The sequence below is a fragment of the Medicago sativa genome, chromosome 4 (assembly GCF_051527215.1).
Source record: "Medicago sativa cultivar Bolivia chromosome 4, Bolivia_mono, whole genome shotgun sequence".
In the NCBI taxonomy this organism is placed as follows: domain Eukaryota; kingdom Viridiplantae; phylum Streptophyta; class Magnoliopsida; order Fabales; family Fabaceae; genus Medicago; species Medicago sativa.
The window spans coordinates 7,385,895-7,402,234 of NC_140752.1; the positions used below are offsets into that span (position 1 = coordinate 7,385,895).

At 33.8% G+C, this 16,340-nt stretch overlaps 1 protein-coding gene, 1 long non-coding RNA gene and 1 pseudogene across 3 annotated transcripts; 1 reads left to right on the forward strand and 2 right to left on the reverse strand.

Moving 5' to 3' along the window:
• Positions 1-633: 633 nt before the first annotated feature.
• LOC146925907 (uncharacterized) lies at positions 634-6,305 on the forward strand. The gene is made up of 5 exons (XM_085758343.1): positions 634-1,188; positions 2,263-2,562; positions 3,383-3,494; positions 3,814-3,934; positions 5,287-6,305. Exons 1-5 carry the CDS (start codon positions 716-718, stop codon positions 6,057-6,059), a joined length of 1,779 nt encoding a protein of 592 aa, XP_085614469.1. The 5' UTR covers positions 634-715; the 3' UTR covers positions 6,060-6,305.
• Positions 6,306-7,902: 1,597 nt separating this feature from the next.
• Positions 7,903-10,394, reverse strand: LOC146925908 (uncharacterized). The gene is made up of 4 exons (XR_015008095.1): positions 9,923-10,394; positions 9,670-9,828; positions 9,070-9,245; positions 7,903-8,456 (listed from the first exon to the last, which is right to left on the reverse strand). It is a non-coding gene; the product is annotated as an uncharacterized LOC146925908 (long non-coding RNA).
• A 3,018-nt stretch (positions 10,395-13,412) lies between these two features.
• Positions 13,413-15,315, reverse strand: LOC146925909 (ATP sulfurylase 2 pseudogene; annotated as a pseudogene). The gene is made up of 3 exons (XR_015007266.1): positions 15,141-15,315; positions 14,230-14,635; positions 13,413-13,706 (listed from the first exon to the last, which is right to left on the reverse strand). The product of XR_015007266.1 is annotated as an ATP sulfurylase 2 pseudogene (transcript).
• Between the last annotated feature and the right edge of the window lie 1,025 nt (positions 15,316-16,340).

Consider the following 16,340-nt stretch of genomic DNA (forward strand, 5'->3'; position numbering starts at 1 on the left):
ATAATGCCTATTATTACGTTTGAATGACTAATTAATCATTATTATTGTTTCAAAAAAAAAGTTAATCTATTACATAATTGGGTCATGCTAACCGGTGCCCCCGGGGCACTTGTTAAGCATACAAAAAGGAAATTCTTACCATAAAAGGAAGCTTTGTTGACTTATTTATAGATTAATTAAACAATTTTCAATACAATAATTAATATATAATTTCCTTTTTTAATATCCTTAACCAGTGCCCGGGGCACCAGTTAGCATTTCCCTACATAATTTGTTGTGTGTTTTATATCCTCCACAACTAGAATGATATATTTAAGCTTGACAACAACAAAAATAATTGATATATTTATCTCTAAATATGAAAGCATATATTATGACTATGTATCTTAATCAAACTATTCAACACTATTTCAACTAATACTTTGAAATTCCTTAACAAAAACTATTACTTTGAAACAAATTATTGAAATTTTTCTGTGTGAATTTTTGTTTTTCTAAAGTTAATAATATAATGTTATGAAAATATTTATTTAATTTATATTGATTTTAAAAATATAACTTAGTGGGACACAGACCCGTGCATTGCGCAGGTTAAAAAATAATTACCCATTTCCACCTTCATCCCTTTCTCTCACACAAAACCCTATAAGAATTCAAACTCAATACAAACGCCAAAACCCCCAAATTCAAGAAACCCTAAAATCCAAACACCACCATGACCACCGTAACCGCACAATCTCCACCACCACCACCGCCACCACCGCCACCGTCATTCTCTTCGCGATCAACAACACAAACAACAAACGCCTCACACGAACAATCTCCTCCACCGCCGCCACCACTACCACCACCGTCGTCATTCTCTTCGCGCTCAACAACAAACGCCTCACACGAATTCTTGATCGAAGGCTACTCACTCACCAAGGGAATGGGAATCGGAAAACACATTGCAAGCGACGTTTTCACTGCCGGAGGGTATCAGTGGGCTATCTACTTCTATCCCGACGGCAAGAATCCGAACGATAAATCTGAATTTGTTTCGGTTTACGTCACGTTGGAGAGTGAAGGTAGTAATGTTAGAGCGTTGTTTGAACTCAAGCTTCTTGATCAGAGTGGCCAAGGGAAGCATAAGGTTCATAGCCATTTTGTTCCTGGTCCTTGTACTCTTAAGCAGAAGGGTAGTATGTGGTAGGGTTTTCTTTATTTTGATTCTTTTTTGTTTGTGATTTGAAAATTTTGAATGTTTTTGGTGTATTGTTGTTGATGATGATAATTTCGGAATTTTCGTTGTTTGAATTTGATGTGAATTTTAGTTTTGTTATATGCTTATGATGAAGCTATGATTAATTGGGAATTTTTGTTTAAATTTGATGTGATGTTTTTATTCATAAGATTAAGTGATGAATTGGCTTAGGGTTTAAGGTATGAGGTTAATCAACATTTTACAATCGTCTTGGAAGGGTTTTGAACTATGTCCCTTGAGGTTTACTAATGCTCATTTTACCTTCAAAGTGTTTTGAACTATACAAGGTCAAACAACCTTTTTTCACTGAGCTGACACATCATGGAGAAACAATGCATGTTAAAATGAGTATGAATGTACAATGTCGTGTTGATATTTGTGGAAATTTTGATCTTGTTCGTTTATTTTTTTTAGGGTTTTTGGTTTAGGGTTGATGATGATAATTTGGGAGTTGGTGTTTGAATTTGTTGTGAATTTTGGTTTGTGAATTTTGGTTTGTTTTTTATGCTTATGATGAATAATTTAGGGTTTAGATCAACGACAATGTATGCTTTTTTAAAAATAAAATTAAAAAAATTGGGGAAGGCATCAATTATATGTAATTAAAAGTAGTACTAATGACAATTTTACAATAGTATTCAAAATGTTTTGATTGAACTATATCCCTTGACGTCACAAGATAAAACTTTTTCCACTAAGTTAACACTTGATGGACAAGGACAATGAATGATTATTGCCATTTTTGCACGAACTATGACAAATTATTTTATAAATTCATCCAATCATTTACATTCTTAAGAGTTTAGAGTTTAGGCTTTAGGGGTGAAGTGGTAGTAATGGTCATTTTACAATCGTCTTCGAAAGGTTTTGAACTATGTCCCTTGAGGTTACAGGATGAAACTTTTTTCCACTGAGCTGACACCTGATGAACAAGGACAATGCATGTTAAAATCAGTATGAGAGTACAATGTGGTATTGATATTTGTGAAAATTTTGATCTTGTTCATGAATTTTTGTAGGGGATACAAGCGATTTATCAGACGGGCATTGCTTGAAAGCTCTGATTTCCTCAAGAATGACTGCTTGAAATTCAACTGTACTGTTGGAGTCGTGATTTCTGCTACTGATTGTCCACTGCTTAAATCTATTCACGTCCCAAAATCTGACATCGGATCACACTTTGGTGCACCATTGGAGAACATAGAAGGCTCAAATGTTACTATTGACGTTGCTTCAGATACTACTGAACCCACTATTGACTCAAGTGATTGGAGGACTCAAATACAACCTCATCAACGCCAAAGAATCGTCAATAGAATGTAAGATTCAGTGTCAGACTTTATCACTGAGGTTATTTAAATAGCATTGTTAGCTGTTGTTGCATTTGAAAAGAAAATTTAGAAATTAATAATCAATCCATAACTTGACAACCTTTATAGATGTGATTATATCCAAGAAATAGTGTTATGGAAGAAGTTAAAAAATAATAAACATGAATCACGTCTCACCGTTCTGTTTAACTTTAAAATTAAATCATTTTAGCATACAACTTCGCTCAAAATGCTATTCAATTTTTGAGAATTAATAGGCAAATGCATTCATTAATTTTCTGATGAATGTTGTTCATCTGAATCACTACCAAATATTTTGAAGTTCCATTCATATTTTTAGCTTGTTTGTCCTAAATTGCTTCTTGGATGACCGAGGAGGGAATGACCTTAGTTTAGTATTTATTTGAATATTAAATTATTAATATTGTATACTTTTCAAGTTTTATGATCATTTACTGTTGCATTGTGTAACATTTTGAAATAATTGGAACAAACTTTTTTGTATCATTGATGAATTATGATCCTTTCAAATTATGGTTTATGATAAAACATTATGGCGTAATTTGATTCATGCAATCGACCCCACTTAGTGCGATGTGGTTGTTGATGAATGATGATCCTTGGTTCTGTGATCTGTCCTCTAAACAGTAATGTCTATTTTTTTTGGTTCTGCGGGTGGGGGAATAAGTAATTATCTGACAAACTGATTATCTTTTTACCACTAATCTTGTTTTGTGTTTGTGCCATTGTCTGAACATCTCTATCACTTGCACTATCTAAATTTGAAATAATTGCTTTTCCTTTGTAGAATGGTCACGTTAAGAAAACATTTTCCTGTTTCTGGTTCTGAGGGATCGCTTGAACTTTGGAAGATTGCTCAAAGGTTTGAAGATAAGATTTATACTGCTGCGACAAGCCAGGTACATTCATTACGAGTATTGTGCAGTCTCCACTTTCATTCATGGTTACTCGTGAAACTATGTTGTATTGTAGTATAAATCAATACAGCCTACTTTAGCTGTGTATAACCTATAAAATAACAGTCCTAACAAACAGTTATTCTCATTGCAACGAACTGAATCAAATAAGTTAGAGGGATTTGATCAATTATCATCACGTAATCATAGCCAACTTTTGATCAATAAAGAATATTCATATTTTCTTTCTCAAAGATAGCTTAGGTTTCTACTATATTGAACATCGATTAGTTAACTTGATACTGGAGTTCCTCCTTTTCAGCATGATTATCTTCGAAAATTATCTATGAAAATGCTGACAATGGAGAATAAATCTCAAAACACCATGGTCAACAATTTGCCATCAAATGAAGGTGTTCCCAGCAATAATCTGCCCGATCAAGGTAAGCATATGTTTTCTAGGGAATTTGTGGTTGTATTCGTGTATGATACCAAAGTTGGCAAATCTTATTTAATTATTTATGTAATTAAATATTGAGAGATGTTAATTTAGATCCCTTAAGCTTTGGGACATTTGCAAAGTACTAGCAGAAACTGAGTGTAGCCTTATTTTGTTACTTAAACTTTAAAAAGTAAATGTTAGCATGTTCCATTAGGGAATGTGTTAATGAACTAAATATTGAAACATTATATTGGAAATGGTATATTTAATTTCTTGAAAGTTTTAAAATTATCTTTTTCATCACAAATACATATATTTTTTTTTTTCTTTCACAAGTGCCCCAAGGGAACATGTTAGCAAGACCCAAACTTTAATCATTGCTCTAATAGATTCTACCATCTAACTTCTTTCAAGTCTTTATGGAAGTTGGAACTTTGAGAATTGTTGAAATATGGCTGGAAGCTAAATAGAAGTTCCTTTTTACTGGGCATGGTTTGTGAATGATATATATATATATATATATATATATATATATATATATATATATATTAGCTGTTAAATGATTTGTTTACTGATGGTTGATGAATTTAACTTTATATCATAGTTTTGTTTCTAATTGATTCTAAATACTCATCGAACGGGAAGTAATTGGCCCACCTAAACAATTGAGGGTGCCATATGTTAATGGGTAGGTTGATGAACGGTCAACGCACATTGCTAAATGTTGCCGAGACTATAGTTATTAGCATCCTATTGTTCTGGGTCTAATAAATGAACAAGTTGTATTCCATCGGCCATTCTTAGAATCCTGGGATAGGCCTTACTCAACCCTTACATAATTGGCTTGTATAGGCGAGGACCACCCACCACTTATATAAACACATTATCATGCCATATCTTATTCAACATGGGATTTTTAACACGCACCCTTATGCCCAAGACTGGACATCTAAATCGTGGTCCGATTCCAATAGCGTGTGGCCCAAAAAATCATGGATAGGCCCTGATACAATCTTAGAATTTTGGGTTGGGTCTAAACCAATCCTCGCAAAAACTGGCTTGTAGAGGCGAGGACTGTCCACCAAATTATAAACACCTTTACAGAGCATATCTCATGTAATGTGTGATTCTTTTTTTGTTGAAGAAACCAATGTGGGAGTTGGACTGTCATCTTACTATCCTTCTCTGGCTCCGCTTATCTTGTTTTATTTCTTTCTTTTGAATTTTTAGATTGATCTTTTCCATATGTTATTATAATCCAAATGGTGTTTTCATGTTGAATATTGTGATCCATATTTGTTTTCTTACAGCATATATTAGGACTTGTTTTACAGTCTCAATTTTTTAATCCAGGACAACAACATCCTAATCCTTTGCCTAGTCAGCATCAGCTATTTCAAACCATTCAAAATAATGCTGCACCTCAACCTAACCTTCCATCAGTATCGGCTCTACCCCAGATTCCGATCCAGAATATTAGCCAAAATTTTAACACTCAACAACCTGGGCAAAATTCTACGAGTAACATTGGCCAGAATTCCAATGTACAGAGTATGTTTCCTGATTCTCAGAGGCAAATGCCAGGTAGGCAGCAAGTTGTTCTCCAACAGCAACAGCAACAGCAACAATCACTGAATCAACAACAGATTCTTCACCAACAGCAGCTTCTGAATTATAAGCTGCCTCAGATTGCGCAGAACCTTCTGCAACCAAATCAGCTGCAATCTTCTCAACAATCTGCTATGCAAACATCATCGGCTATGCAGCCTTTGATGATGCAATCATCTCTATCCAGCCTTCTACAGAATCAGCAACAGATTCTTTACCAACAGCAGCTTATGAATTACAACCTGTCTCAGATGCAGCAACGGCAGAACATTCTGCAGGCAAATCAGCTGCAATCATCTCAACAATCTGTTATGCAAACATCATCGGCTATGCAGTCTTTGATGATGCAATCATCCCTATCCAGTCTTCAACAGCAACAGATTCTTTACCAACATCAGCTTCTAAAGCATAAGCTGTCTCAGATGCTGCAGCAGCAACACCAGCAGCAATTGATGATGACGATGATGATGATAATGATGACGTTGATGATGATGGTGGTGATGATGATGATGATTTGAGAGTGGAGAATTTTGGGTTCAAATAATAATTTTTTTTATGGATGTTAACATTTCTGGTTTTTTTCTTTAGAGTTCTTACTTGCTCTAATCGTTTGTACCTTATAATAAAGCAAACTTAGTTTTATGGCAAATGTGATATTTGTCACTTAATTAGAGTTGTTATCTCTAGTCAAGATATTATTGAAAGATTTATAAATAATATTGTTTGGCCCCTTTAATCAAGATATCGATACTTTCTTATATGTATATGCCCTTCTCTGTTTGTAATATTTGTTTCCTTTTGGTATCTCATTAGTACGTGTCTTTTGTTCGTATCTGTGTGATCCATAAGAAGGTTTAATTTCATTGTCTAAATAGTCTATTTGTTATATTTATTTATGACTGATAGATAAAATATATGCATTTGTCAGGATGAATGTCCAGCATTACTTGATGGATTCTATCACCTTTGTTTTTGCATTCAATAAGCTTTAATGTATACATCATTTTTTTATCTTTGTTGTGACTCTTGATTCTTTTGTCCCCATTCTAGAACTACTCACCAGTATAACACAAATTATTTACTGGGCTATAAGAGTATTATGTTTAAACATTTTGTTAACTAATAGGTCTTCTGTTAGAAGGGGATGATTTATTGATTTGTGTACACCTTTTCATGCTATGTTCTTGGATTGGTTGAAATTCCGTATGATATGCAACACAAACCAGTATAATCTAATGTACTTTTTTTACTTATATCTCATGCTCACAGTTATGTAAACTAGATCCCCTACCCGTGCTGACGCACGGGCATTTATAGTGTGGATTAAACTATAGTAGAATATAACACATAATATATGTACATGTTGATAAATAGTTCATGCACGGCATCCATTACCAACATAATATCGGAACATAAAATAGATTAGTTATGTACATTTTTTCCAAGTACTAACATCAAGGTTGCTACAATTTTTTTCTTCATTTATAAAAAAAAAAAAAAAAATAGTAGTCTTAGTCGTGTTTAAAAGAAATTAATTGTAAAAAGAGATGCTACAAATTAATTTTTTTGGAACAACCAAAATTCACAGACAATGCACAAAGAGTACACTGCTTGTCAAAACAGAACAGTCCCAGCATAGCATAAAAACTAAGTAACATATAACTTATAAACCAGGAAAATAACTACCTCATAGTCACAATTACATACTTAGTCCCCCAAAACAGTTGAAAATGATAAAAATTGTTGAAAAATTGGTCAATTAATAACAAATCCATATAGAGAAATCATTTGAGAAGCTAATGAATCTTACATCTGCAACCCACACAATGCATGAACTTATTAAGCACAAACTATGGTCCAACAATTTTCTCCTTGCGTTCATTTGATTTGACCATATAACATCCTTGCTTTAACAAAGGAAATCTACAAAGATGCCAAAAAATGTAGTTAAGTATCCGTGTATCACATATACACTTAACACCAAAAAAAAAGGTATCACATATACAACATTAGACTTTAGATTAAATCAAAAGGAAATTCAATGATTAGTTATGCCATCAAGCCACTTGTAGAATGACATAATTAGTTGACAACAATATCATTTCTTCTCGTTTATAGTTGGAAGACAAATAAACATTGGAAAGAAAAAAAAATTAAGGAGATCATTCAATACAATCCAAATAAAAGATAATTGGTGAAAGAAGATGTAACAAATGCTAGCAAGTTCTTTTTCAAAAAATAAAAACAAATGCTAGCAAGTTTACACCTACAGGAAAGTAGAGCATCAGATCACGTATCCATGGCAAGTGGATTTCAGGCTCTACTTGAGCTCCTTTAAGTTGATGTCACTGAACAAAAAAATAGCATAAAATAAACACCAGTTCCATACAATATATATACACAACAAATGGACAAAATTTACAATCAAAAACCTCTCAATTCCCTGCAAATTGCTAACCTTAGATGCATATAAACAATGTTGATAAAAACCCAACACATATTTAAAAAAAGGAACTCCAACCAATGGTACATAATCTCTTATTTGAAAGTAACTTACAATCAACAACCATGGTTCAATGAAATGCATAAAATCAAATATTTGGAGGCAATGAGTCATCGAAATGAACAAAAAAAATGAAGAAGGCACTGCTTTCTGCAACACAAAAGGTGAAGGGACATTGATATTTTGGAAATGAAAACCTGTGGAAAATGTTGGTCATTGTTTGCTATAAAACTACTGCTGCTATTTTATACTCTTCTATTTTCGAAGTCTCATCTCCTCGAAGTAAACTATTGTATTCTCAAAATTCATTTTCCCTCACTAAATATTTCGTTGTTCTTATTCCCTGGTAGAAGACACACAAATAGTCTTGCTAAATGATTAGTGCCTCAAGTTGCTCTAGTGATTCCCCGACCTGCATGTTCAAGTATTGTGTACATTTATCATATAATTTATTAATGCTTATATTCTTAGATTTCATATGCAAAACATACAACCATGACTTTGACCATGGAATGACACAAAATGATGTTATAAAAAAATTAAGATAAGTAGTGTTAATATTGTTGGATGACAGAAAACAAATCCAGTGAAAGTAGTATAAAATTATTCTATCAGCATGACACACATCAAAACCAAAACATGTAAGGCTCATGTGAGACAATATTCATCCACTAACCACCAGCAAGCTTACATATGAAAGATGAATAGAAGAGTGCAAAGCAGAGGATATTCTTAATTGGAAATTCAAAAAAGAACGATTGAGATGTACATGATTTCCAATCAAAGCTGCAAATCAACATCTAATATTAATCAACAACTAATGTAGGAAAATTACAATCAATTTTTTGTAATATATGATATGTCAATCAAATTCAGCTGATTTTTTAAAATAACCAAAATCCAACAACCTTTGAAAACTAATTGTCATATGCTTATATTTAAATTCTAAACAATCAAATTTTCATGATATATTGATTTTTTTCCAAAACTCAAAAGTCAGAAATAATAAAAATATTGATTCATACCATTTTATCTGCGCACGACAGCAATCTTCATACCATTTTTGGGATCCCAACCCCTTCATACTAAGACCAATGAGGCTCCGTTGTAGCCATTTCTAAACTGTGTATCCAAGACTCCATATATCCACACAAAGGCTGCATTGGAGTTATTTATAACTTGAAGGTAACACAATGCTGGCCTGGATTATTTGAAAATATTAAAGACTTGGATGTTAAATCACATGAAAGCAAAACAAAAAGTTGGCTCTTCATTTGCTTATTTCATAATAAGTAGTATTACAAAAACCATAATGCAGAAAAAGAAACTCTCAAAGGAACACATGAACCTTCTATTTTTCCTGAGCTATAACAACAATTTCAAAAGTCACAGCCAGAATAAAGGATTAATCATATGAAGAAAAACGCAACAACATAAACTTGTGTTTTGTTATTTTAGAGATTAAACATCTTATGCAATGTTTCAGATTTGAAGGAAAACACAGAAAATGTCATCATAATATATCATGTTTCAGATTTGAAGGAAAACACAGAAAATGTCATCATAATATATCAATTTGAAGGAAAACATGAACAAAAACCAAATGTAAATAGTGAAATCCATACCTTTTAGGTCTAATTACGACTTAATGAGGCTGAAGAGTGTGGATAATTATGGTCTCCAAATCTTCACTAAAACACATGATTGGTATTGGTAATGCATCCCGACAATCTAACAAATCTGAAACATTGCAAATAAACAGCAAGTTCCTCTTTTTCGAAGACCTTGCAAAATAAATCTCTTGTTGATTTAGTGAAAGAGAGAGTAGTACCAAATAGGAAGGAAGGAAAAGGAGCAGAATCAATATTATTAACTCACATGTTCTTAACCTTTTGGCTAGCTGCGATTTCCAACAACGGAAGTTTCGACGCCATTGTGGTGGTGTCCGTCAATGAGTTTGGGATGAAGCCAAACACCTTTTCTAAAAAAATGGTTGGATTCGATAGATCAAGGTGGAAGTGAAGGATATGAGTTTTGAGGGTTTTTGTTGAGAAAAAAGATGAAGTTTAATTTTCGTCAGATTGTGTTTGTTAGAGATTGAAAGGCCTTTGAGAAAGAGAGTGAGATTGAAGGGTTTATAGGAAATTGAACAAAAATTAAATTCTCCCTTGAGCCCTTCAAAATTGTACTCTACGTGTATTCCCAATAAATTTCAATCTCTTCCTTTGAAATTTACTAATTTCTATCTGATTTCAAATTTGATCGTATTTCAATCTGCAGCTTGTGACTTGTGCATGTAATAATGAGGTGAACCCAATGAAGTGAACCAAGATAATACAAAAGGTTTGGCGCCCAAAATTAACAGTTGAGATTAGCATAGATTGAAATCAAAGGCCACCATACATTGGAGCCAAAAATATTAGGATTAGGGTTTGCACATTTTCTTAACAGTGTTATTCGTATTAGAAATAAGTAAGAAGTAAGATGCGCTTACTTTTGTGATGTAGAAATTTTGGTTCGTTGGACCGACCCTTCACTGAAGTTATGTGTGTATTGTAATTGTAAGTGAGGCACAAGAAAAATAAGGATGATTCTTTAGTTCGAGTATAAAACACCTTGTAGTGTAATTCGAAATTATGAAGTATAATTTTTTTTATCTTGTGTTTCAAATTCAGTCTGTTTTGGTTGATTTTAGAGTTACATTACATTTACTTTAAAATAAAAAGTGTTTTTTTTTAGAGGTTTTGAGTTAAAGAGTTAGAAAAATTGTATGAGTTTCAAAATTTTCGTGATATATATATATATATATATATATATATATATATATATATATATATAATTCCAAAAAGACACTTCTAGATAAATTACATCTTTCTTAAAATAAAAAAATATAAGATGCATCTAAAATGATCCTTTTAAAAATGGACAAAATTGGAGGCCTCTGAACGGGTGTGTGGTTATGGTGCATAAGCAATCATTATGCACCATACATAAATCTTGCATAAGTCCAGCCCATTAACCAACTCAATTGCTTCCTACACACCCCCCAAAGAAAACCCAACCCGGAAACAAACAAAACCACCGGAAATAATGTGCTGCAATTGCGACGTCGCTCATTCACCTGTGTTCATTCATTCATCATCATCATCATCTAACCATCGGAAACAACCGTCGTTCACCACCGTCATTCATCATCTAACCACTGGAAACAAACTTCCATCACCGTTGTTCACCACCTCCAATTGCGACGTGCTCCGACATGCTGCCAAACTTCCAAACGCGCTCCGACGTGCTGCCCTTTGCTCGCCGCTCCGACGTAGTTTATCCGGCTAGGCACAGCGTGATTGCGACGTGATTTCACCGGCGAGGTTGCATGAATTTCACCCTTGCTCGCGCTCCGACGTGATTTCTCCAGCGACATTCGTACTGCATTTTGAAGAGGTAATCATGTATATAATTTTTGTTGTATTTAGGTTTTGATTCAAATTTTGGATTTGTTAATGGTTTTCTGTTCTTAGGATCAATTTAGGGATTCAATTGTTGATATTAGGATCAATTTAGCTTCAGTTGTAGCAATTAATAAGGATCAATTTAGCTTCAGTTGTAGTTTCAATTTATGATATGTAATGGTTTTTTGTTCTTAATAGTGTTTGTTGCTGTTTTCAATAAAATTATTATTGGTACATGGAAATTGTTAGTGAAACCATAAGTATGATTTAATGGTTTTGATAGTCTTTTTTGCTTTTGCTTTGATTGGTACATGGAGAAAGTTATTGAGTTACTATTGTGTCTTTTTTGCTTTGATTTGAGTAGTATTGAATACACAAATGATGAAACGTATTAGCAGCTTTAAGTAGTGTTGAATGGACATTAGCATGTATTAGAAAATCTTTTTGTTTTGAGTTTACATGCCAAAATTTTCTATATGCAAACACTGAATTCAATTTTGTAATAGATTAAGGAATAATTCATGTATTCCTGGGTTGTAAATCAGTATGGAATCACAAAACGTTAACTGTTGGTGGCTGGGATCTAGTTAGAGAAACTTGCAGTGGTGCTGTTCAGAACAAAGGATGCAAATTACCCTCCGTGTCAGTATCCATAGCTGGTACTGGACAGTTTTCTCTTCGTGGCCATATGAATGCATATGAGATTTATCCTTTTCGAGTTCTTTTTCAAGATGACAATGTGTTTTGTTTTAGAACTTATTTTGTTTGGTTTTATTGGTCCGTGTTTCCCAGCTGAGCTGATATTGTTGGTCAAAATATATGACCGATGGTTCTTGTAGTTCTCTTTTATCTCTGCATTCCATAAAACTTAAATTGATGGACTCAATATAAAATTGCATCATATGTGTTTGTGCGCGAGACAAAAACATTACTTTATGTGCATGACTTGGGATGAATTTTGTCTACTTAATGTTGTTTCTATTTATATTCTGATTAATCTTTGTTGTTGGGTTATTATGCTTTTGGCGACATTATTCATGATTATTGGGATCTCTCAGTTATTGCTATTTTTGTATGCCAATGGTGATGTTTAAGTATGCTGCTGATCTAAGTCGGTGCAATCTTGTTCATATTATTATAGTTTGTTCGAGTCACTTTGAAGGTGTGACATGAAAATCCATTGGAAGTAATTTGAAGGACCTAAAGGGAGTTGAAGATGTAAATGAAACTTTTGTCTTTCATGAACATAGATTAATCTTGGAGCAATTATAGCAAGCCTGTTTGACAATATTTAAGTGAAATTTTGAACTGTTTGAGCTGACAATATTAATATGAAGGGCACATAATATTTCAGTAATGAAACTATGGATAATTAATATTTGTTAAATTTTACATCTAGAAATAGGAAGCATTAGTTTCATGCTATAATTTAGTAGAATAGTTTAGTAAACCTATAGTTTTTTTGATGTATTTATGAAAAAATTGTAAACCTATAGTTTAGTAGAATAGTGTGAAATTTGCTTAATATTGTTCATGTTACATTACTACAAAATATTATGCTTGAAGAATGTACCACATTTGTAGAAAGTCACTTGCATGTTTCAAATATTTCATCATCATCACCGTACATCATTAAAATTATACCAAAACCATTTTTTTGTGGAAATGGTTTCTGTGAGTTGTAATCCAAAACCATTAGATGTACTTAATGGTTTTCTGTGATCATGCAGGTGGGAAAAACCAGGGACCTAGGGCCATTGCCATCATTCAGTATTGGACTGACACAATCGGAGGAGGAGCAAAGGAATGTCACTGGTTCGGATTGCTTTCTAAAAAAAATCTGATTCGTTGAAGTGTTGTTTGACTTGGATCTGTTTATACGGTTTTTACTAAAGAAAGTATCATTGAACGAACATGTGTTAAGCTTCATGTGCAAAAGCAATACTACTTACCTTGAATGGCAAAATGTTGAGCTTCTCGAGACCAGGAGCCATGCTACGCACCTTTTTTCCATGATCAGGGTCATACAAGTCCCGTTTCTCAGTTGGATGACCCATACCAGTGGGATCGCGACCAACAATATAGAAGTTGGCACCTGCATTTATCCGTGACTTTGCATGCCATTGTACTTCAGTTGGCCCTGCATAATACATAGGCGATGGAAATATAGAAACAATGGTTGTCTCTGGATCAAGAACTCCATCTTCTAGGACCTATGAACAAGAAAAAGAATTTCACAGTTAGATATAAAACCAATGCTTTAAAAAATTAACCGTACAACAAACAAGAAAGATCTATAGGTCATGGTTAAACTGCTTTATACCAGGTCGAAACCGCAATCTAACTTCTCGAATAATCAGTAGACAGTTCTTGGTCACGATTCAACATGTCGAAACTCACTGGATAAAAGAATTACATATGAACGGATAACTGAAATTGAATTGCAGTTCAACCACTTCCAAGGTCAATTTTTTAAACATTGATTATTATAGGCACATGCACATTATTTTAACCAGTGTTGTCAATCGTGGATTGCGGAAAATAGCACGTTTATTCAAATTCTGCTACGCAACAATTCTACAGCGCTGCTAAAGCTGCTATTTGACAACATTTTGAATTAAATAGAGAATCTCAGAGCAACAACGATGTGTTCAAAAACCGCTACTCTATAGCACAGGTATTAAACAAAATTGATTCTTACTCGACGCTATATGAGAAAAAAATGATGGAAATTACCTTGCTATGTTGCTCCATCCTGACATCTAACGGAACATCGTCAACCTTTGTGAAACCTCCAAGAGGATGAAGCAATAAAATTGGATTTTTGTAAACCATGTCTAATAGACGTTGACGAGTATCGTTCATTAACAAGGCATGACCATTATGGACCGGATTTCTTAACTGAAAGGCAAAAACTGCATCAGCTTTACGCCTATCGAATTCTTCACAAAGTTGTTTGGGAGAGAGCCTGTAGTTATCAAGACCATCATTGTATTTGATAGGTTTTAGCACTTCCAAATCTCCTCCAATAAGCCAATTTCCAACTGGAGCAATGACCTCCTCAACGTAAGGCAATCCTGAAGCAGTTGTTCCCCAAGTTCTAGCTATTCTTTCTTCTTTGTTATGCTTGTAGATTTCAATGCTGCAAAGAAGTGAAATTAATGGTCATTGGTTAATGAAAAGTGAAAACTCAAAGACACCATGACAGGAGTTTACTTAAATAGCCATAGCCATTGTAATTCAAAAATCCAGCATGTTAAAAAATGAAAAAGATGGTTCAACCAATTAAACCATGAACTGAGATTGTCTCCGGTTCAGTTATTTGGGAGGTTCAACTACGGTTTCATCCTAGTTTGGGTAGTTTAAAGAAATTGAACTATGACTCGGAGGTCTTGTCAGTTTGATGTCCGGTTCGATTTCTAAAACATTGCAAAATCTAATTTAAAACACAATGATTTCATGAGTTCAAGTTAAAGCAACATATAAGATTGAAAATCGTAGGCATGTAAACAAGCAAGTGAGATGTGTGAAAAAATAAATCATATAATATATGATGAGTCGTTGTAGTGTATTGAAACTCTCACTATATCTTCAACTCAGTGTATGTTTGGATTGACGATAAGTTAGGCAAAATCATGGTGTCCCACCCTGATTTCAATGGGGAGTAACATTGAGAACTGTCAGCATGAATCATTGAAGAACTTTCAACACTCAATTGTCCACTCTCACCATGAATCGGTGATGAAGTTTCAACACTCAGTTGTCCACTCTCAGATGAAGTTGATATCAAATTCATTGAAAATAGCAACAAACACTGTTAAGAACAAACAACCATTAGATATCATAAATTGAACCTACAACTGAAGCAAACTTGAAGTTAATTGCTACAACCAAATCACTAAATTTCAATAACTAAATTGATACTAAGAACAAATCCGATATTTGAATTAATATGCCAAAACCAATATGCTGTGTAAATGGTTTTTTCAAGTTTTACTCTGAAACCATTTGAGCGTGATTATCGGCATTATCAAGGACTACGAATTCAGTACAATGTGACAACCGTGACCGTGATTTTAAACCCTACTCATAACAGAATATGCATATACCAGAAGAATCAATTCAAATGCATAGGTTTTCTTGCCTACACAATATCATGTAGAATCTTAATATCATAACATAATTTTCTTCAATGTTATCTTGAAAGCGAATTCAATTCAAAGATAACGCAAACCATCATTCTAAATTGCGGTTCACAAATGTAATTAAATTAAACTAATTTGATTCAAAGATAACGAAAAACAGTTCTAATTAACGCAATAATCGATTTTTCAATTGAATTTTCAAGAAAAGATGAAAGGGTTACCATCAAGTGGATCAGTGAATGCGAAGCTCTGAGAAATTAAAGTTACGAAGAACACAGCGAAGCAGACGAGATTCACGTGACAAACCATTTTCTTCACTATACTGATTCGAACTCTGGTATTACGAAACTGAATCGAATAGAATCGATGAAGGAGAAGAGAAAAACGAATTCACGAGATTACAATGAGAAATGTAATGTTTGTGAAGCTCTCTCCGTGTGAGAAATTTGTGAGGTAGGAGTTACAGAGGTTACGGTGAATCAACCAGAAAACGACGTCGGAGTTACGGAGGTTACGGTGACACGCGAGCAAGGTTGAGTCGTATGAAGGGTAGGAGAAGATTGTGGGGACTGATTGTGGGGTCTGAGGTGAGAACCATAGGATCATTACAAGTGTCCAATTATCTGATGGTTGTGATTAACTTATGCATGGTGCATAAGTTATGACTTATGCACCATAACTTTTGCCCCTCTGAACATATAG